Source organism: Solanum verrucosum, unplaced genomic scaffold, assembly GCF_900185275.1.
Source record: "Solanum verrucosum unplaced genomic scaffold, falcon-dt-bn FXZP01000103.1, whole genome shotgun sequence".
In the NCBI taxonomy this organism is placed as follows: Eukaryota; Viridiplantae; Streptophyta; class Magnoliopsida; order Solanales; family Solanaceae; genus Solanum; species Solanum verrucosum.
Window position 1 is genome coordinate 8,173,306 of NW_026020048.1, and position 23,237 is coordinate 8,196,542.

General features: G+C 29.5%; 2 protein-coding genes across 3 annotated transcripts; both read right to left on the minus strand.

Moving 5' to 3' along the window:
* Positions 1-4,640: 4,640 nt before the first annotated feature.
* LOC125822775 (probable aquaporin NIP-type) lies at positions 4,641-6,267 on the minus strand. The gene is made up of 5 exons (XM_049502233.1): positions 5,847-6,267; positions 5,524-5,748; positions 5,230-5,427; positions 5,074-5,135; positions 4,641-4,983 (listed from the first exon to the last, which is right to left on the minus strand). The coding sequence occupies exons 1-5, from the start codon at positions 5,964-5,966 to the stop codon at positions 4,785-4,787; spliced, it is 804 nt and encodes a 267-aa protein (XP_049358190.1). The 5' UTR covers positions 5,967-6,267; the 3' UTR covers positions 4,641-4,784.
* A 1,649-nt stretch (positions 6,268-7,916) lies between these two features.
* LOC125822771 (uncharacterized) lies at positions 7,917-11,151 on the minus strand. Of its 2 annotated transcripts, XM_049502228.1 has the most exons (3): positions 10,728-11,147; positions 8,334-9,126; positions 7,917-8,219 (listed from the first exon to the last, which is right to left on the minus strand). In XM_049502228.1, exons 1-3 carry the CDS (start codon positions 11,042-11,044, stop codon positions 8,208-8,210), a joined length of 1,122 nt encoding a protein of 373 aa, XP_049358185.1. In that variant the 5' UTR covers positions 11,045-11,147; the 3' UTR covers positions 7,917-8,207. The 2 variants fall into 2 exon arrangements, with proteins under 2 accessions (XP_049358185.1, XP_049358184.1); XM_049502227.1 differs by having other exon boundaries at positions 7,917-9,126; positions 10,728-11,151.
* Between the last annotated feature and the right edge of the window lie 12,086 nt (positions 11,152-23,237).

The window sequence follows — 23,237 nt, forward strand, 5'->3', positions numbered from 1 at the left end:
GTGCTTTATTCAGTCATTCGTCTTTCTTTCGCCGATGTTTTATGTACAGAATATCCAATTACCAAAAAAACCCTCTACTTTTTGTTTTCTTCACGTGGGTTAAAATCCCATTATCTGTATTTGGTAATCCGTAATCAAGAAACGATAACGGTCTCTGTGTAATGACCTCGCATATATAGTCCCTTAAACCTGTCAAAACTTATCAGGTAGACTTCTTGAATTTGTTTATGTGGTCATTTGAGTCCCCTCGTGATATTTTGGCAAATAACTGTAAAAAAAAAATTTACAATATTTCTTTTAAGATATCTTACAAAATCACTCGAATAAAATCATAAACTTAAAGAAATAGCAATAGACCGGGAGTGCGGGACTAATGATATGCAATGCCAAGCAATAGTGCGGGACTAATGATGTGTAGTATGGGGGCAGAACAGATTGAAATAAATTTTTTAAAAAGAAAAAAGGGTTTGATATACCCGTCAACTTTGTCATTTAAAGTTGATATACCCCTCGTTATGAAAGTGGCTCAGATATACCCCTAATGTTATACAAATGGCTCACATATACCCTTTTCCTCTAACGGAAGTGAAAAAATTAATTCAAGTTTAATTTTTTAAATATTTTTAAAAAATATAATCTCATATGGGTATATTTAATCCTCTTCAAACATATATTATTTTTTATAACTCTTTTTTTGTTTCAATGACTAATTTATATTTATTATTTTGATGGTCAAATTTATTTAAGTTTCGCTAATATTCTTGTAAAATTTATTACAGATGACCCAATTTTTTTCTTCAAATACAAAAACTAAATTACAATATATCCTAAAAAAATAGTTTTAAATTATAATATAGCAACAAAAAAAATTAGTTTTAATTTTTTTTCTTTATACTAAAGAATGAAAGAAAACAATAAAATAAGAATAAAAAACTCAAATAATGATAATTAAGAAGTCAAAAAATAATTTATGTCCGAAAAAAATATAACATACCTTGAAATTTGCTAGAAAAATCATATAACCCTAAATGATTTTTAAAAAAAAATCAAAAGTCAAAAATATAAATTTAAAACTAATTTTTTCACTTCCGTTAAATGAAGGGTATATGTGAGCTCATTTTGTAACGGAGGGGTATATGTGAGCCGTTTGTATAACGATAAGGGTATATATGAGCCACTTTCATAACAAGGGGTATATCAGCTCCAAATGACAAAATTGAGGGGTATATCAGACTCTTTTCCCTTTTAAAAATAATGTATGGCGGCGGATTTGGGGTAAAAAAATAAAATCTAAAAGTTTCTTTATTTATGAATAATGTTGAAAAAAATGTCATAATGATTCTTGAACTATTGAAATAGGTTTAGAATGAACGCTTAATTTTATATTTATCGGATTTAGTTTTTTTAATTATCCCAAATATTATTAAATTTGGTCTCTTAACTATAAACTTATTGATTTTAATTTTTTTTAAGAAATAAAAAATTTACTCAGGTTTGGTCTCCATCTATTTTATATACAAATATCGTAGTTATATTAACAAAACTCATGTTTTCATGAAATTAAATATTTAATTCATTTTTTCAATTGTTTTTCTCTCCCTGTTACTTTTTCTTCCAATTACTATTATGAAAATAACTTAATCTTAACAATTCAAAATAAAATGTCCCCTTCTTTATCGGTAACAGTTCATACTCATTGTAAAAAAAAAATTAAAAATCATATAAAATAAATAAAAGTTTTGATCTTATTATTCAAATTTCTCTACATAAAATAAAATAAACAGAATAATAAAATTGATCAATTTCAAAATAAAACAAATCAAAAAAAAGTTGCAAATCTACACATAATTTGAAGAAAAAGTAGAGGGGAAATACTAACAATTGAGAAATGGGTTGAAATTTTGATTTCATGGATGCATGAATTATGTTAATATAAACCTAAACTATTTTTATTAAAAATAAAATAAAATCAGAGACCAAATCTGATAAATTTTTGAATACTTAAAGAATTAAAATTAGTAAGTGTATAGTTAAGGGATTAAAAATGATAAGTATATAATTAAGAGAACAAATTTAATGACATTTTAAATAGTTAAAGAATTAAATCTGATAAATATTTAACTAAGAACATATTTTAGACCTACTCCAATTATTCAGGAATCATTTATGACTTTTTTTTTAAAAATAGTGCATAAATTTCTTACAGTGGTATTTTTAATATTTTTTTGTTAGTGCAGCCATAGAAAATTCCTTTTCATGACATGTCTAAAAAAACTAGTAAAGAAAGCCTGGGCGTTGCCCGGACCCAACATTAATAAAGTTATATTGTTATTCTCTCCATCCCATATTAGATGAGAATCTTACTAAAAATATTTTTTTCATATTATTTGAGCACTTATTAAATTAGGATAGAATTAATTAATTCTTTTCTATTTTACCCCTACAATTAATATGACCATTCCTATATTGTATGAGTATTTTTTGTAACTCATTTCAATGTGCATTGATATAAATAAAGGGCAAAATGGTGAAATCTTTCAATTTATTAATGATTTCTTAATCACCGTGTAAAGTTGGAAGTGTCCATCTAATATAGGACGGAGGGAGTATAATTTATGTATTGTTATAAAATTAGTAAAGATTGTTATAATATATTTTGCTCATAAGTGAGCTAATATAGAAACTTATTTGTCATTTGTCTTTTTAATTTCAATTTTAAATAGCAAATAAATGTAGCGATAAGATTGAGGGAAGAAATGAAGCATATCTTTCTAAATTTAAGTAAAAATAAACAGAATAGAAGTAACATTAGGGTTATCGATAGGACGATTCATTCGGTTATTTTTTTAAAAATTATATCATTCAATTTTTCTGCTATTTTATAATGTATAACCAAAATTAAAATTTTAAAATCATCCCAATCCTAATTTATGTGACACAAGCAGTACAAAAATTAGTCTTTTTTTGTTGTCTTGTAGATATTTTAAGTTATATTTATTGTAAATTATAGTACTTTTTATTAAAGTTTTTGATAACATATTTTATTTTTTATGTTCGAGAGTTAAACCAACTTTTTTTTATATGTCTTCTAATTCTATATGTGTTTTGTCCTTTTTCATTTTCAAAAACTAATACTCTCTCCATTTTATTTTATATGTCATTTCTTTTATAAATATATTGGTGATTCCCTCTTCTTATTGAAACACATGTTGACTTGTGGTGAATACTTATAGTAATTCTTATATAGTAATATCATTCAAAGATGTTTTCTCGTGAAAGTTATTTTACCTTTCTTTCTTGCTTTGTTTCTTTTAACTCAAAAAACTTAAAACAAAATTGTCCCTAACTTTATTTCAGAAGTGAAGCAAATTATATTGGCGAGTCAAAGCAAATTTATGAGGGGCGAGAAGGGTTTAAAACACATGAAAATACAACATGGGTAAGGTAATTACTTAAATGCATGTTATGTTGTGATAATTATGAATCTTATCAAATTTGTTCTACATACACTATATTCAAGTGGATTCGCATGTATCTAGGATATATAGACAAACCTTGCGCCCTCGATGCATCACACGAGCCACCCTCCCATCTTGCTCACTCTATTATCTCGCTCGCGTATCTGGGATGCATCATACTAGATACATGTATCTCACGTATCTAGTATCCTATATGCATGCTAATCACACTAGATTTTTTGTTAGTGTTAAAACAACACCATTGTTTGCCACGTTGTTTGATAGTGGGTTCGTGTTCAGTGTACCGCTCTTTTTATATATGAAATTCCAACGTTTTTTTAGCCCTTTTTTGTTTGTGCATCTTTCTCTCATGCTTTTCGTCGGTCAACAACCAACTAGATCTATACTTCTCCACTACTCATACAGGCTTGACGGAATAAAGTTGTATTGAGGGAATCATTTTGTCTCAATCAAAACGTATTGATTTGACCCCATAAGCGGGGCCAAGCATGTTGCCGCCATAAGCAAAACCCGTATAGAATCTCTTAATTGTTCCAGAGCTACTAGAAAGAACCAGAAAGAATTTGGTTCAGATGGAGGATACCTATCCAGAAGTTTTCGACCAACTAATTAAATAGATCCATAACCTGCTTCCATTTGTCCTGAATGAGGGAATTAAGGCGGGTATAGTCGAACTGAACTGCTTGATGATTTGAAAATCTTCTCACTTTCCTAATATATAGAATTGAAGTTTGAAAAGAAAAAAAAAAAGGCCTAGCCCGCCCCAACCCTCAGTCTTTCTAGGGTTGGGTTGGATTGAGCATTTTCAGGCCCTTCCAAATGAAGGGTCGGCCCGCCCTAGCCCGTCAAATTTCTTTGCTCGCGAGGCTTGGTCCAACCCTTTTTGACAACTCGGAATGATCAATAGCATTACACAAAGTCACAACAGAATATTTTAAGAGAGAATTAAGAGAACATATAATATAAGATTAAAGAACCATTTCCAAGTTGAAACATTAATAAATTGGAAATGAAATATACCTACATTTATTCTTCTACGATAATTAAAAAACAAACATCTACATCTGTTTTTCAACCGTCTCCAACCCTAGCAGATCTAGGATATCAGATCACTGATTTACTTATGAAAGAATTGTAATATATATGAGATCAAAAAAGAAATTTGGGGTGCAACTACAAAGAAGTTGCAGCAAAAATATCTCAAAAATGTGAAAATTACTGTATTGTTGGTGGCCTAGTAATCGATGAAATATATCTAATATAAGTGGGACGCTCAAAAGTATGCTAAATATATTTGATTTGCTCTTAGCTTCGAAGGGACGATACACTTTTGGTGAGCTCATTGAGTGGTTTGTCCGTTGATCGAATCAAATTGTACACGAACGCTCCGGCTAGGGTTCCGACGATTGGACCAACAATATATACCCAAAGACCTTTGTAAACATGTCTCACTAGTGCTGGACCAATGCTTCTTGCTGGATTCATTGATGCTCCTGAAATTGGCCTGCATTCTTATTTTGATTAGGTTTTTGCCAAAAAAAAAGGTTAATATGATTTTTTTTTAATTAAGTAAAACAGTTAATAATTAGCATACCCTGCTACAAAAACGTTCAAGGTTATGGTCATTCCCACAGCTATCCCAGATACATGTCCAATCTGCAAGAGTAACACAAAGTATAATTAAATAATCAATGCAGTTAACTCTGATGTAAGTATTAATGATTGATTTCACACGTAATCTATAGCATACCGCTCGTTCATCTGTACCAACACCAGAAATGACAAACATGAGAAGGAAAGAAATGATGATCTCGGCAACAAGTGATTGGACATTAGATCCAGTTGGAACTGTACCAAAATAAGCTTGAGGAGTTACATCAAACATTAGAGACAGAGTTCCACTAGCCAAAGTCGAACCCATTAATTGAGCTATTATGTACAAAGGTACCTGCAACACGTTCAATTTATAATATTTTAGCATTAATAACAATTAGTTCGATTATTATATACTGTCGATGCACAAAATTAAATTTAAGTTACATACTTCTTTCCAAGGGAAGCGACCGAAGACGCTGAAAGTAATAGTGACAGCTGGATTAAAATGTGCTCCTGATATGTGTCCAACAGTGTAAGCCATGACCATAACAATAAGTCCCCATGTTACACATATCCCTGGAAACGTAACGGTCCCACCATAAAGCTTGTTGACTACAACTGAACCACACCCCGCAAATATAACAAAATATGTCCCTATGACCTCCGCAATCAACTGCAAAAATAGCTCAGATCCAATTCATCAAACAAATCTACGATTAATAAAATTACTCGATACTGGGTCAATCATAGCATTACAAATTATTTAAGTACCTTTTGACCGAGGACAACGACGGCAGGCGATGAACAAAATCCAACCTTGTTATTGGAGGCTACTTGGACATTACCTTCTTCCATAGTCTGAGTGATTTGATCTTCTTTATTTGACACCATTGTTGTTTTTTCAATTTAATTAAAAAGGGAATAAGATAGTTATTATTATTATTATTATTATATAGGATAGGATTAGAGACTTTGTTTTTGTGTGGTTTGCTGCTAAGTTGATAATGATTATGGTATATAATTGATAGAGTATTAATTATTGAAGCGTGTTGGAGGCTGGAGTTTATTAAGAAAATTGTACTAATTAATTAGATATAATAGGGGATTGGAGTTTTACTATAGATTAATATTGAAACTCCATCCAACACTATTTATCTATCTATTAAGAGTCCTCCTCCACTCAAGTCGATTCTCTTTTGCAAACCTTAATAAAAAATGATGGAAAGAGTAAAAAGATATACTTGTATTCTTACGGTTTATTAGGATCGATCGTACGTATGCGAAGAAAGTTTGAATCAGTATTTATCTCATTTTCCGTGAATATCTCAAATTAGTTCATTTACTTTTTCTTATTCACGTTTTAAGATATATAATAAGGAAGAGATATATTATTTACCTTCTCAAAACTAATTAATGGGGATGATTTGTATATCTATATATAAACTTTTATCACGTTAATTAATGATACAATATACGTTGTCAATATATTTAATCGCTTATTGATGGTAATTTAATATAATTTGGTCCAGTCTCCTTTATGGCAGAATTGATCGTTTAGGATGCCTTAAATAAAGGTTGAAACTAGAAAGATATCACCTTCACGTGGCTGGCTAATCGCCTTTTTTAGGTTTTTATTTTATTGACCTATCCCACTCCACCAATTAAATCTGTAACATAGTAAATGAATTACTTTTTGAGTTTGAATTATTTTTTAATTATAAAATGAAATTTAGTGATTTTATATGGGACTAATCTAATTAAGTTAAATGATTTTTTAAGTGAACAATTTAAAGTTGAGTAATCATATGAGATATTAACTCGAATTGTTTGGTGGGAAATCAAATCCTTACCAATTAAGTAAAAGTTCACGTATCCAAGCAATAGACAATTTTATGCATAATTTCTCAAAGTCAACATTTCCCTTTCCTCATAAAAAGGCACAAGTTTGGAGAAGTCCCCAAGGCTTCTCTAATTTCTAAATTAAAATAATAAGATGCCTCTTCCATATACATAAGAATTATGATTTTCTTGGTTCTAAATATTTTGTCAACATCCACTGTTGACGATAGTTTTTGAGCTCTCAACGGCTCAATGTTTGCTTGTATGACTCTGATTATTTTTTGTGAAAGAAACGGCAAAAAAGAAATATTTTTTTCTGATGTACACGAGTGTGTGAGCAATTTTAATTTGTTTGCTAATTGGATTTTGAGGCAAATGAAGCAAACATATTTGTTATCTCTCTCTCATTCTTTGACACGTTTCAAGTCACTCATAGCATATTATATGTCTTGTTATGAAACTTGCAAACAGACAAATGCTAGCCAAAAAAAATAAAAATGAAATTAACCGCTAAAATTTCATAAATATTGCAGACAGGCTATGTTTAAAAAAAAAAACACTTGAACTTTTGGACTGTGGTTCCATCAAAGTCCCAGCGAACTACCTCATTCCCCACTACACAAAGTAGGTAACAAAGTTAGTGTTTGGTAGAATTTAGTTGTCTAATACTCATCAAAACTTACTTGTTAGTAAAGAAGTAACACCTGTAAAATGTTTATAAACTCCAAGCAGATATTGACACAAAGCCAAACAAGCTTCATTTATAATATACTTAATATAAACTGTCACCATCTAATTAAAGCTAACACAGGAGGTTGAAATCAAGAAAGCAATAGATATTTGAATTACAAACAATTTGATCATCAATGTGTAAGATTGGATGTCACAGAGCCCTGTGTTCCTTAGATATGCATGCTCAAATATAGTTACTCTAAAATAAACTAAACAAGAATCACATCAAAGTCTAAAAATCTGAAAATAGCTAAGACAACATCTAAAATCACGTTATATAGAAAAGTAAACTTCCTGTACAGAATTGTGGTTTCAAGCATATCGCTCTAACGCATAATTACAATCACGAAAACCATGGTTCAAGAAGGAAATTTCAACTAGCTTTATAAACTGCGTGGCTGTAATTTATGTTACAAAGGGCAAGATCATAAACTATACTTCTAAGACCTTATATAATTTTCCGAATTATTAACCACTAAACAGTCACCTGGCACCTATCTAATAGCCCGGACTGCCAATTTTCAGTATCTATCCAGCTTTTCCAAGAACAGAGAACCAATCTCACACAAGCCCCTGTTTCAAAAGGAAAAGGGATACAGGAAGTAAACAAACAAAGGGAAAAATCTATCATTTCGAAGTAATTTTGGAGACACAACTAGGAACAGACAGATCGGCTGGAGTGCATACCAGCGCCCTTTGTTGTAAATGTCTCAAGCTTTGTTCCATGCTAACTTGTACCATCTCAGCGAGCATCTCCTTTGCTTTTCCTGATTGCTCCTCACAATCTATCTGAGAAATGAGATTGGACACAATGTTCTCTAATGTGTCAGGCTCAAGCTCAGACCTCGGGTAAGGAGTGTCTCTCAGCAACCTCAAAAGTGTTTGTGCTTTAGTCCGAGACTTGACTGTTCCTTGAACAGTCAGCTCAAGGAGCCCAGGAATCACACCTTCTCTGAGAATTGGTTCTCGGTATTTAGCGCGGTCACTCTGACACATCGTCAGGAGAGCTCCTACAGCATGTTCTCGGCTTTGAGCAGATCCACTTTCAAGCACTTCTACCACTGCAAGTACTCCCCCATCTTCAGATATCAATGAATTCCTACCCTCTTCATAACACATCAAAGATTCTATAAGAGCAGTGCATCTTTCAGTAGTTTTTGAAGACTTTTTACAGGATTTAAGCAGAGAAACAGTAGAAGGAATTGGTTGTGCCCGCAGAATCAATAGTAGATTGTCTTGATAAGTTGACAGGTTGGAAAGAGCCATCACGGCATCGGCCTTGGCTTGTGAACTACCGTGCCTAATGATTTCCACTAGCAGAGAGAAAACACCAGAAGCACTAATTATGGGTTTAGTGGCAGGAGAAGCAGATAATGTGAGCAAAGCGGCAGTAGCATGATCCTGGAGAATTGCATTCTCTGATTGAAGAAAGCTAATGATGGGTTCTAGAGCACCAGCATCTATGATATTTATCTTGTTTCTGTAGGTGAAAAATGAAATGAAATAGTCAAACAACTAAGTTTGAAGCTCCAAAGATAAATACTTACACTACAATACTGTTTGAAGTTGGCAAATTCACATTTCGATATTTTGTTAGCTTAGATCGCAGAAATGGTAACTATACTTTCCTATCTGATGAAAAACAAGCAGTCCAGCAGTAACATAAACGAAGACATCTGGCTCTCATTTCATTAGGTTTATATAGTTTTTTCCAACTGATTTCCTCTTTATATAAAAATGCAGTTCTTTTCAAATTAAAATGATACTATAATGGATTAGAGTAGCCAAATTATGAAAAACAGTAATCAGACTTTAGCTTCGATGTATAGAAGTCCTTAATAACTAGGACGGTCTACGGATTCTGTCACACAAGTCTGCTCATAAGGAATTAATGGAAGCTAGAAGGAGTGCACAGTTAGAATTGGAGATACAGAGTGGGAAGCAATGTAAAGGAGGAAAGGACTTGAAATTTTATCTTGACACACAAAAAGGAGAGAATCTTAAACATGGTCATGACTAAGAATTGAAATGTCAAAATAGGGTATATTCATCGCAAGAATTGGAACAATGAACAAATACGAGTAAGAGCGATAAACAGTACAAAGCAATCACCGAAATCTAACATAGTTTACAGCATACCAAAGTAGTAAGTCTAATATACAAGGGTCATTCCATTTTAAAATTAAAATTTGATATTCCCCATACAGGATTATGGAAAGAGTAATCCCTTTGAGTGATCTACAAAACTAATATTGCTATTAAAATATCAACAACCCTCGTACAATTGAATATTTTAATCAAGAGTAGAATTTCTATATCAGAGAAAGGAATCCAATCCATGTGATGGCTTCATAAACAAGATAAAAAGAAAGGTAAAAGTGAGACAAGCAGATGAGGTAAAGAATTTAAAAGAAAGCAGCATGTGGATAAAAGAACAGCCCCACCTGCAAATTTAAGCAAGCTGATACTTAAAGCATCCCGTGTCAAGGGATCGATCGAAAAGCATTTTGAATAGATATGCCTCTTAACTTTTACTAACTTTAATAAATCTTCAAATAACAGTAGTATAATCTTTTAATGAACCAATCAAAAGTTGAAACTACTCTGTTCAGGCAATTCTTATCCTTGCGCATTTTGATGCTTCAAGAATCGGATTTCAGTTTGATCCTCATTCCATAACAAAAACAAAACAAAGGGGAATCTCAATGAAGCCCCCACAAGAAAACAAGCACTTAAAAGAAGAACAAATTTCAATCTTAATCACTGAAAGTGGAATTTCTTTAAAGATCAATTCTAACGTCACACATATTTCCACAATCTGAAATTAAAAAATAGGACCATCTCTTACTTTTCCCAGCAACCAAACCAAACCAAACAGAGAAGGGAAAAAGAACACAGTAAACTTAACGAAAAAGGCAAAACACAAGAAAAGTATCAACTTCCCTCACTAACACACTGATTCCGAGGAAAAGGATGTACAAGTAGAAACCAAAAGCAAGAAAGTGACGGAAAACTGAAAAAATAAAAAAACTCACAAACCCAAAATTGGAATCAGAATCAAGCCAACAAAATTAAACATACCCTTCGTCTTTTACAGCGAGATTAAGGAGTGCAAGAAGAGCAGCTTCATTAGATTCAAAAGATTCCGAACGAAGCATATCAACGAGAGGTTTAACGGCGTTAGAAAAATGACGGCGGTAACGTTGAGAAGTCTTAGTTAAACGGCGGATCTCCTTTGCCGCCTGTACTTTCAAAGTGGGGTCATCAGAATGAATAAGAAAAAGGGTTTGTTGGACTGCGGAGGACGTCGCCGTTCGCCGAATATCTCCGTCGGAAAAGCTGTCGGCGGCACTGACCAGACTGTTCAAGTACACAGAATTCTCGCCCTCCGAGTCCATAATTTGTTGGGAGTGAATTATTGAGAGCACTACAGAGTTATTGTATTAAATGGAGAAGAGAAAAATAAATATCTGAGCTGAGCTTATTCAAAGCTCAGAGGAAGAGAGCATATAGAAAATGGTTTAAAGGAAAGAGACAATTTAGTTAATGTAATATAGATGTAAGGTAGTTGCAGTAAACATATTTTATTTTAGTTTTGAGAAAGAAAAGAGAAAAAAAGAAACGTAAGGTTGAGATTTTTAAAGCAAGTAAAGGGGGTGCCGTGGCGTTAAGCAACAGTTATAAGAACCCACCATATTAGGTAAATTATATGAAATAGTAATTGTTTTTAATCATACTAATACGTGTGTCATGTATTTATTGATTTAATAAAAAGATCAAAAATATGTAAATAGTTATTATAAAGTAATTCATTGTATTTAAATTAAGCAACCAAACACTTTAAAATTAAAAGTTTATTTAGTTATCGATATATTAATTTTTTCAATGAATATTGAATATCGGATGAGAAACATAAAAAAGAATTTGCACCCTACTTGTGGCTGTGGGGACTGAGTGGTTTTTTTTGTTTTTTTTTGTTTTCAACGGCTTTTGGTAGTTGTTTGGTCTTTGGTATTCCTTATACCATATGTTCGGTTATTAGGAGAGAGCTTTTGACAACTTCTGATAACCGTGGATTGATTTATTTTAAGTATTTTAAAATTAAAAAAATATATATATAAAATATTTTTAGATATTTATTTTAATCCAAAAAATAAAGTAAATTGGAATTCCTAAGTTGAGAAAAAGTTCTAAGCTCATCCAATTAAGCCCTTAATCTTATCCATACGAAGGAAAAAATTACTTATACGGCTCCACTTTTTTTTTTCTTCCTTGCAATAATTTGGGCAGAGAAATTTTATTGTTACCGTTCATTTTTGCATCACATATGACCAAAAAAAAAAAAAAGGAAGTTGTCCACGCTCCCATTTTAAATTAAAATATGCTGTATATGTTTGAATTTGAACTTTTATTTATCAATTTTTTACTGTCATATTTATTTACATGCCCGTTTTCTTAATGAAAAAAGATTAAAAAATGATTTTGATCGATTCTTTTGAATTTTTTTTTGTAAGATTCTTTATAATGAGTTAAAAAAATAGTACATATAGTCTCATCCAAGACATTTTTGTTAAATAATTTAGAAGGATTGTTGGACATTTTTAGAAACAAATGTCAAATTGTTAAATTCAAACTTTAGGATCATAACACTTTTACAATATTTTTTTTATGGATCTCACTTATATATATTAAAAAGCTTAGTCCTAATTTATTTTATCACAACCGACAAATATTAGACGTAGTAGTCATATAGAAATTATTTTCACTTTTTCAATAATAGACGTTAGTTTAGTCATATATAGAAATGATTATTATCATTTGTTCTATTTGCTTGTGCACCAGATGAACTCTTTGATGGACCTTGTTTAAGTCACTACAAAGCACAAAACAAACAAACAAACAGCAAAAAGTAAATAATTGTGACATTTATAGTGCGTCTGTTATCATAGTAACATTCCAAGATAGCCATAAGCCATATACTCCCTCCAATTCATTTTGATCATCGCGCTTATTAAAAATAACTGATATTTAAAAAGTTAAAATATAATTATAGACATTGAAATTTTGCGTGACTCTACAAGGCGTGTTCAATTCGAATTGAGACTCTAGACAGTGTGTTCAGTTTCAATTATAATTTTTGAAAGCTACTTAACCCTAAACCCTAGTTCATGCATATTTAAAGGGTACTAAATTCCGTTAAAAGGTATATCGAATATTCCACAAAAGGCATGAAATATTCATTAGAGGTCAAATCTAAATCATCCTAGTTCGAGAAATACGTCACAAACGGCCCTTGAATCATCGATAAATCTCAGGAGAGTAGAATCAATGGAGGAACGTAATTGTACCTGAATAAAATTATGTTTCTTCATTAGTTTTTGTTATTGCAATTTATATTCTGTCACTTTGAAATTTGTTGCAAACAATAATTAATTATTAATTTTTACTTTTAGCTTTAGTAACGAGAGATTAATATAGTAGAAAAGAAAGTAGTACTTGATAATTTGAGATAAAAAAACAAATATGAATAAAAAATTACTTATTTAATAAAGTAAAATTTAATTAATTTATAAATAATTAGTGATATGTTATAACCCGTAATTAAACTGTTATAAGCAAAAAAAATTAAAAAGTAGATTTAAAACCTGTAATATTGACTCTTAAATGTGTATATGGGGTAATTTTTCCATAATTTAGTCATTTTTTTAGTTAATACTTTTTTAAGAAGTAAAAAACATGAGGAGCATAATAGATTGGATGAAATGTAATTATTTTTAGTATGAATAACTTTTCCGACCATTAAACCCGACTTGGTTTTATTTGCCGGCGGCAATTGCCGACGTCGGGGGCTAAGAGAGGTAGGGTCCATAATAGCTACTAATATATAGACTTGTGGATCAAAATTAAGATACCCTTAAATAATGGCAAATACTTTTCGTCGGTTTAATAAGTTTTCATATTAATTTTATAATGCTTTGGATCTTTTTTTTTCATACCCACTTATTATTTAAACAGAAAAGGGTAATTTCATATTTAAAAAAATTACTTTATTTTATATATAATTAAACTAAAATAACGAATTCCAAAATATAAAAGAAGACCCTAATGGATCGTTAATAATTTTTCAATTTGGTGTGCATTGTTTAATTAAAACGTTATTGGCAGCCGTTTGACTAAATTAGGCTCCTAGTGCTAACTTTTCTTTGCCTATCCATTCAACAGTTTTAGATTCCCTTTAGTTAGTCATTATATTTTCTCCACATATAAATTTATAATTTATTTGGTCCACTAAAGTTATGAGTACTTTTCAATTTTCTTATACAATCTAACAAATATTATATTCAATAAAAGTGGATTGATATTTATTTTCATTAGCGATTTACATGATCTTCCCAATATATTATACACTATTTCTCAAATAACAGTAATTTTTTCATAAAAAAGTAACAATATTTAATGCAAATCTCACTTTTAAAAAAAATAATGAGTGTACTTATCTGAATATAAGTATAGAACGAGATTAAAGAAATTTACCGCCTTAAAAATCTTGACGGCGAGCAGACATAATTTAGTTTTGCTACATAAATGGGAAACAAAAAAAAAATTAAGCTTAAACAAACAACGCACAGTTGTTCTTGAAATTAATTATTTTTTCTAAATGACGTGTTTCCTATAATTAAACTATACTCCACTTATTTGCATGGCCCAAAATGATGTAGTATGAATTTTAGGAGGATTAAGCATTAGTAGGTCCTTTAATTTGACTTTTTTTAATCAGCCATTTAATGTGTTTCAAGTGATTGAATTGGTATTATTAATAGTATGAGTAGACCCTTTGTCATGATTATTACTCCCTCGATCGGTAGGGATGTGTAATATGGTAGCTATCGAAATTATTTTTTCTATATAGCAATTTATAGATTATGTATTTAATATATATTAGTTTTTTGACATGTGTGTTGCACGTGATTACCAATTTCAAAAATATATGTTATAGTAAATAGTATTACTTATTTAAGCAAAAAATTGAATAATAAACTTAACAAAAAATAATATTGCAGATTCTTTTGTGAATGTTCAATATAGATCGTCATATATATATATCTTATTCATGCAAACCTATGAAGATGGTCAATGAAAAATTTTATTAGTTAAATGCAATAATGTACATATTTATTTCAATTTAATGATGTTCAATCATGTAGTTAGTCTTATCTTACTAATATTATCTTATAGACATTATTTGTTTTGTATTTTTCTTGTCATCTAACCATATGTGTTTTGCATGTGTATTCCACGTTAAATTGCTTAGATGTATATGAACACGTGAAAATAACTACTACATTTTATATATTCACATATTTTCACTTTTGTTGTGAGATTTTTTAAACAAAAAAAATGAACTCGGAACATTTAAAATAATATATTTTGAAGTTAGAAGATATTGTTAACTTGATAATACATTTGTGACATATATAATACTTTAATTTAAATACAAATACCTACCCAAATATAAATATATATTTGCATTAATAAAAATATTTATCTCATAAAATTAGCTATTAAATAAATAATAAAAATTAAACTAATACAAACTTCAATTGACGTTATTACAAGTCACATGAACTTTTTTTCGTCCAAAATACTAAAATATTAAGAAATAGTAAATAAGTAAAATAAAAGGGCAATGTTTATATTGTAATAACTATTTTGAAGCAAACTTCTTGAGAGTCTAAATCACATAAGTAACATTATTGATAAATAAAGTCATTCTTTTGTCTTGAGCATCAAAAACAAATCGTGACAATTCTCTAAATTTTGGAAAAGATATTCAGAAGCATATATCTACATCACAAGAGAAATTGTTAAAAAAAACAACAAATGAATTTAGACTACATCATGTTAACTTCGTATATTGGAACATTACATACTAATGTATATATTAAGCGAAAAAATAATTATTATATCATCAAAATTATTTTCCTCAAATACTCGAAGTTATGGAATATACCCTCTTAGGATAGAACGACTTACTTAATCAAAATAGTGTACCTCATATTCCGCTAAACTTCGAACTCACTCAATGATAATAAATCACACAAAATGCAAGAAGAAGAAGAATAGAAAATTAAAAAAAATTGTGGTGGAAAATTGAGAGGAAGCCCCTCTATTTATAGTCAACAAAGGGTGGTATGAACAAATATTTTTTGTGTCTTATTTGAAAAGTCATGACTATACCGAGAAGTCACAACCCTTTGGAAAAGTCACAACTCTTTGGAAAAGTCACAACTTATCGAAAATCACAGCCCTTTAAAATAATCACAACTCATCGAAAAATGACAACCCTTTGAAAAAAGTCACAACTTATCGGAAAAGTCACAATCTAAGTTAGAGATATTATAATAATTTAACATTTAAGTTAGGAGTTCATGCTTTTAAGGTAATATAGATTTTACCATTTTTTTATATGATACTCGCTATTTATAAAATTTTTTTTACAAAACATCATATTAAAGTGTATAGCTATGCTAGTTATCCTGGGGTTAAAAAGGAAAGTGTATAGTTATGTATACTATTCATATATTTATAATGCTAACAAAAATATAAACTAAATTTCATACAAAACTAATTATATAGATATTGAAACTTTTTTACCACTTAATGTAGATTGAAATGTCTTTTTTTTTGCGCGTATAATTGATTTAAGAAAATTGTTTGTATTTTTTTTAAATGTATAAGGTATTAATATGATATAATTAAGATATTTTTCGAAAATTTAGTGTCATAATTTTTTGTAAATGAGTATATATATGTCGAAGTTGAATACCAAATCAAACTTTACAATACCAAATCTGAACCCATTGAAAATTAGAAAAGAAGTATTATAGATTATAAATTTATTGACCGTTATCGGTTATTATTAAATCATCATACAAAATTAATTTAATATTAATAATCTTATACTAATATTTTTACAAATCAACATTATTAAACCGAAATTGTCAATTTCGCATCGTATCAATATTTCATACATACCCCTACTCCGTGTCAAATTATGACTTCTAAAAATAATTATACTTTCATTTTAGAAAAGTTCGAGATAAATGTGATTTAACTTTTTATAAAGTTGATGATGATATTTAAGTAATTAAACTTTATATGGTTATTGGTGGGATTTGGGAAGTAGATAAGTTGAAAAGTCCATCTTAATTTGCCACGTGTTTGTGGCGTATTCGCAGAGTACACGTTTTGTATAAGGCACCTAAACATAAAAATTTATGCACCCCATGTAATTATGTAAAAGTAAATAAGAGAAAAAAAAATAGTATAGTATTATTACTATTATATTCCTTTCTTGGGTTTCAAGTGATTATTCATTAAGCTAAGTTTCTATCTGCTATATAAAATGTGTGTAAAACATGATAAATATATTATAATATTAATATTAATACTCCCCAAAGCTTTTTCACTCTCTATATGATGTTTCTCACGTTCTTTCTTATCTTAATTCTTTTTCAAGTGATCTTAATTACTTATTAATTAATTTATATTTTGGACGGAAAGATAAAGTTGTAAGAGTATATTGACCCCTTTCATTATGAGTTTTATTTTTCTAATTAAGTTGCCATCTTCAGGATTCATCTAAAAGTTTTATGCTTGATTTTTATTTCAAATCGAATTTTCCAAATCTTGAACCAAACAAATGAAAATTCATCCACCTACCCTCCAACATCTGTTTTAAAAAATTAAGACTAAATTAAAATGTTTCTGAAGCAAAGAAACGATTCAGTGGTAATTAGCAATACAAGAGGAAGTTAATTATACTATGTGGGATATTAATTTAAACATGATAATAAATAATAATAAGAACTCCTTTGGCATTTATATCTAGTTTTGTGCTTAGTTGATTTATCGTTTAAAAATTAAAAATATTTAATTATACGGACGTTAATCAGTACAAATATTCTTGGATGTAACTAGATTAATTAAATAATTTGGGTGGTTAAATTGTATATTATTATCGTGTATTTTTTACTTTTAATTTAATTTACAACTTTTAAGATTAATAAGTTGTGTTGGATTGACGTAAACACCAAGTATGAGTATTAATTTCCTAATTTTTTTCACTCGTATTTTAATATATATATATATAATTCTAATTCTAATAATTATTGTGAAACAAAATCAAAATAAGGAGAACATAGAGATCAAAATATATTCCTGAAACTACACGTGTATGATAACTATATAATTTCGATTTGAACAAAATCCTGAGAGAATTCAAATATTCACAAAATCAAATGTAATATATTCGATCAATTTGGTTTTCTGTATAAAGTATGTAAAAAAAATATAGAAATGTTTGCTACAGTACATATAACTTAAATGATTGGTGGATATAAATCAATATCATTAAAAATGGTTGATAGTACGTTCATTTTTCAAATGTGGGATCCTAATCTTCAACATGATATTTATTTGAGCAATTAAATCAAAGGGTTGATTAATGGTCGTTATCATCAGATTAAGACTAGACATATTCCATTATGGAGACCAATTGCCCTACTTCACGTTATAATTTGTCAATCAAATTTGAACATGAATAATACTATTAATTGTCTCTCTAATTCTTCCAAAATTACAAGAAGCTTGCCGGTTTATTGCTTTCAAAATAATTATTATTGTATATGACGATTTTTAACTTGACACAAAATTTAAGGGAAAAAAACAGACTTTAGACATATGAGTTAAATAATATGTTTATAATACATACCAATTGTTAAATATTATGTTTTTAAACCAATTAAAAACATATTAAATAGTGAATTATCAAATATAAGAATATAGTATGTCATTTTTTTAAAAAAAATAAACTAAATTAAAAAAAGTTTCGTATTAAATGGAATATTGTATTATTCTTTGATGCTTAATGGTCAATGGTGCTACTTGAAAATTATTTGGGCAAAGTAATAAACATGGACTGTGATATACTTCTACAAGCTAAGAGGCATCCGTAAGGCCCAATAAATGTGTAGCCCATTTGGTTTCAAGGAGAAAATGAAAATTAGGAAATAATTTTGATTTCCTTTTTGTTTTTTTTGGAGGTGGGGGGGGGGGGGTGTGTGTGTTGCGGGGATTCAAAATTTATTTTGTCGATATCGTTGTGGCATAAGAATATGATGCAATTGAGAGATTACAAAGAAAAAAACTCATCATGAGTAAGTTTAATTAATAGAGGTCGAGGGATTTGCAATTTAGGTCATAGGTTTTAGTCCTACATCAAAGCTAGCTCAAACAAAGAGGATTGTCAAAGGTTTATAAAGAGATCATTCATCTCTTTAATTATCAATGTGGAACTTTTTACATTATTTTTAAGTTATATATATACTGCAATTGGTCCAAAAGATAAATTTTAGACTGATTAATTTTAATGGTAAAAAAGAAGAAGAAAGAGAAACGGGGATTTATCGAGAGAGATTTCCATATAGCTATGTATATTATTGTTTTAGTAGAATAAAGGCGAGTCAAGTGTAGGAATAGTTGAATAGAATATATATTATTAAGAGATTCATATATTCAACAAGCTAGCTAGTGATATATATATTGTATAATAACAAGGGGCGGCTCAAACTCGATGGTGGCCTAAGGTCAAACTCAAACTAGAGGCCTTAAAAAAATTATAAATATTTTTATTTTAAATCTATTTTTCTATTTTTTTTAGATGCAAAGTTGTTAATAATTTTTGTGTAGTCAATCTCTTCTAGTAATTCTTTTTCAATCGATAATATAGCCAAACCACTTAATCTTTCTTGAGACATTGTCGATCTTAAATAAGATTTTATTATTTTTAATTTTTAAAAACTTTTTTCAGTTAAGGCGACTGTTACGGGAATTGTTAACATTATTCGATAAGCAATGTAAGCATTTGGAAAAGAATAAAGTCTTTTTATTTGATTGAGTATCTCAATTAGAGTGTTGTCTTCTACTTTTATGATTTTCCTTAACACTTTTGATTCAGAAAATAAGTCTAAACCGTCAATATCGGAGTGAGTATTATGTTTTAAGGAACATTCAAGATTAAGACAATAATTTTTTTTAAATTCTCATCATCAACTGATCTCAATTTCTTCCCACTAAATAGAAAACCAAAAATATTTTCATATACTTCAAATTGTTCAAATCTATTTTGAAGTGAAAAGATGGCTTGGTCTACTATGTATAAGAAGTAATCAACTCTAAATGATCATTTGGGCTGCTGCAATATATTTTTCTCCAAATTTAAAATATGAATTATCAATAAAACAAGTAAATTCTTAAGCTTTGAATAAGAGAGATATAAAATTAGAATTTAGAGAAGAGAAGTGAGAATAAATAGAAGAGAGGAAGGGAGGAGGATAGAATATATAAAAATAAAATTAGAAAAAAAATAACTTGTACATTAAGAAAAAAGTACACAACTTTTTATTGGAAAGTTAAAAAGTCAGTCATAACTCATATATATCACTTCAGCCGTCTGCATTTTTTTTCCAACTGTTTGCATTTTTTTTTCCAGCCGTTTGCATTTATTATTGTCTTCATTCTAATTTTTTTTTTAAAATTTAATCTTACCTAATTAACTAAAAAATGGGGCCCCTAAAATTGGGGGCCTAAGGCCAAGGACTTTTCCTTAAGCCTAACCAGCCGCCCCTGAATTAATAACATGTATAAGTGGATGTCAACGCAAATGCATTATGCATGCCCATCATGACTCACTTGAAAGACAACTTAGCCAACAGGGTATGGTGAAGTATATGCCTTTTCCAACTTCATTTACTACATATATAAAATCTACACACACATGGGTGTCTTTGGTATGAAGGAAAACATTTTCAGTATAATATTTTCTATTTATCAACCAAATATGAATAAATAAGTTAAAAATCTACTTGTTTTTTAGGAAATATTTTCTTCATACCAAACACACCCATGATGTTGTTTTTGGCTGTGCCAGAATTTTTACTGAGTGATATTAATTTAACATATATTATATATACATAAAATGTAATTTTAACATTATATATACAATATAATTTTCCGCCTCCACCCGACTGCTATTCATGATGTGTATTGGACATGAATTTATTCCAACTTCCTCCAATTACGGGATATGTACTAAAGATCATGCATGCAACTTTTTTTTGGTCTTTAGCTCTTCAACACTCTCCCTCTCTCTTGTCTTCCGTTTTATTAATATACTATTTAACTAGTTAAATTGTCCGTGCTTTGCAATATTGGAAAATTAAGTAAGAGTAACATTTGTTTATAGGTTAAATAATTGCAAAGATCATATTATAAAATTTTATTTAATTACGATAAATAACTTTAACATTTACTTCCAATGAACAAAAACTCTAAACTGAACCTACATTACGTACTGAATTCAGTCGTTTAATTAGTTGCCCATACCAATCTGTTCCCAACTTGAACATATGCAATTAATAGATCCCTAATATGTCCAAAATAATTCCAATTAAATAATGTTATCTTGCCTCCCCTCTCTTTTTGATAGTAGTATTATATTTCATCAACAATTAATTTCTCCAATATAATGATTAATGAGAACGTACTTACATATTTAGTTTAAATTCAACCGATCTTGCACGTGTAGATACTAATATATTATTCTGACTAAGTCCTCATATATACAATAATTATATTAATTAATTAGAAGAAGTACTGATATAATCTTTTCATATTATTTTAATTAGTTATCAACGTACTAAAAAGAATCCGTTCCAAAAAACTTGTCAATTTATAAGATTAAAACATAATTAATTGATGTTTTTTTCTTTATTTTGTCCATAATTAATTATATTTGAAAGTATATAATATTTGATTACATTGAATAAGTTAAAGGATAATTAAATTGATTAAAAGTAATTTTTATTTATGATTTTTTAAAGGGCGTATAAAAGTGAAATGTGAATATCAACTAATATGAAACGAATGGAAGTATATATTAGGGAAAAGGTAGAAGTACCTCCCTAGACTATGACCCAAATCTCAGAGACACACATTAACTAAACTAAAGTCCTATTACCCTCCTGAACTCATTTTTTTTTGTAATTTTGTACACCTTTTTGGCTTACATGGCATCCAAATACATCCCACGCGCCTCAACTGCGGGAGTCACGGGGTGTGCCACATAAGCCAAAAGGTGTACAATATTATATATAAAATGAGTTCCGGGGGGGAGAATAAGACCTTAGTTTAGTTAAAGTATGTCTTTGGGATTTTGGTCATAATCTAAGAGGTACTTGTGCCTTCTCCCTAAATATTAACTAAAACAAACTATTAAATTAAAAAAGAATTAATCCTGATCTGGCATTCTCTAATGATGAGGGAGAGGGACAACGAAAGTACAATCTCACTCATGTGCTTTAACATGCTTAACAGCTACTCTTAATCCCAAATTATCCCTCACAAAGTACCTATCATTCGTTCTTTTATTACTTTATTATTTAGCTACATAAAATATTCTCCCTCGGTTTCAATTTATTTGCCTAATTACTTTATTTTTAAGCAATTTAAAAAAGAATGTTTTCTTAGTCTTTACTCTTTTTGGCGACTCTGTAATTCCAGCTTTTCACCTGACATGATTAAAACCACGACATTAAAAAACATTTTGATAAATTCTACATACTTGCATTAATGTACATATAATATAATTCAAGTACATAATAATAAAATGATAGTGCATGCAATTGATACAAATCCTTCAATTTTTATTAATTCTGATCACAATTAGTTTGTTGAATGATGAAGCAGCATGAAACATGACAACACTAACTGCAGGTAATGGATATAAATATCAAGGTAATTGGTGGCTGGCAAGACATGTATTATATAGATCATTTTGATGTTTTTAATTTATGCATGTTTGTGAAAAAAACAATATTACAGGCTGAGCTGATCCATTTTTAAAAAAAATTGATGAATCTTGATTTCACGAGACTACTAAACAATTGCATAGAAAAAAAAGTCGATTTTGGACCATTTAATTTGGAGATCGTTATATATCGTTGGGAATGCATTTACCACTTTTTGTGGGATTGACATGTGAGATCAACCAGCCATGTGAACCTTATTTAAAGCCACACATGCCATTTCTTATCCACTTTTAGGAGTCGTTTGGTAGGATGTATTAATTAAAATAGTTCTTGGATTAAAATTTAATCCATTCAATACAATGTTTGGTAGCACATTTCAACTCAAACCCACCTAATACATGGATAACTTAATACACCATATGTGATCTTATCTAATACCAAGGATACCTAGGGATTACTAATACCATGTTTAATAAGCCTTGGATAAAGCAACAAAATGACTGAACTGCCCCTCAATTTCTTTATGCAGTTTTCAGAATTGGTAAAGAAACACAGGATGCCCCTCAACTAAATTTATCATTAATTTTTTTTGACATGACAAAATAAATTATTTTTTATATTATATTCATATTTAAAATAATAAATAAATAGTGAATGCAGCATATCAATGGCTGTCAGAGTCGTCACTAATCCAGTATTGAATTACGTCCCAATTTAATTA

Bases quoted from the DNA above. Each gene is read 5' to 3' on its own strand.
- LOC125822775 (XM_049502233.1), bottom strand. From the start codon at position 5,966: ATGGTGTCAAATAAAGAAGATCAAATCACTCAGACTATGGAAGAAGGT. The intron at 5,749-5,846 runs GTACTTAAATAA...CTATTTTTGCAG, and splicing joins TCGTTGTCCTCGGTCAAAAG to TTGATTGCGGAGGTCATAGG. The intron at 5,136-5,229 runs GTATGCTATAGA...TTACTCTTGCAG, and splicing joins TTGGTACAGATGAACGAGCG to ATTGGACATGTATCTGGGAT.
- LOC125822771 (XM_049502227.1), bottom strand. From the start codon at position 11,044: ATGGACTCGGAGGGCGAGAATTCTGTGTACTTGAACAGTCTGGTCAGT. The intron at 9,127-10,727 runs GTATGTTTAATT...TTTCACCTACAG, and splicing joins CTCGCTGTAAAAGACGAAGG to AAACAAGATAAATATCATAG.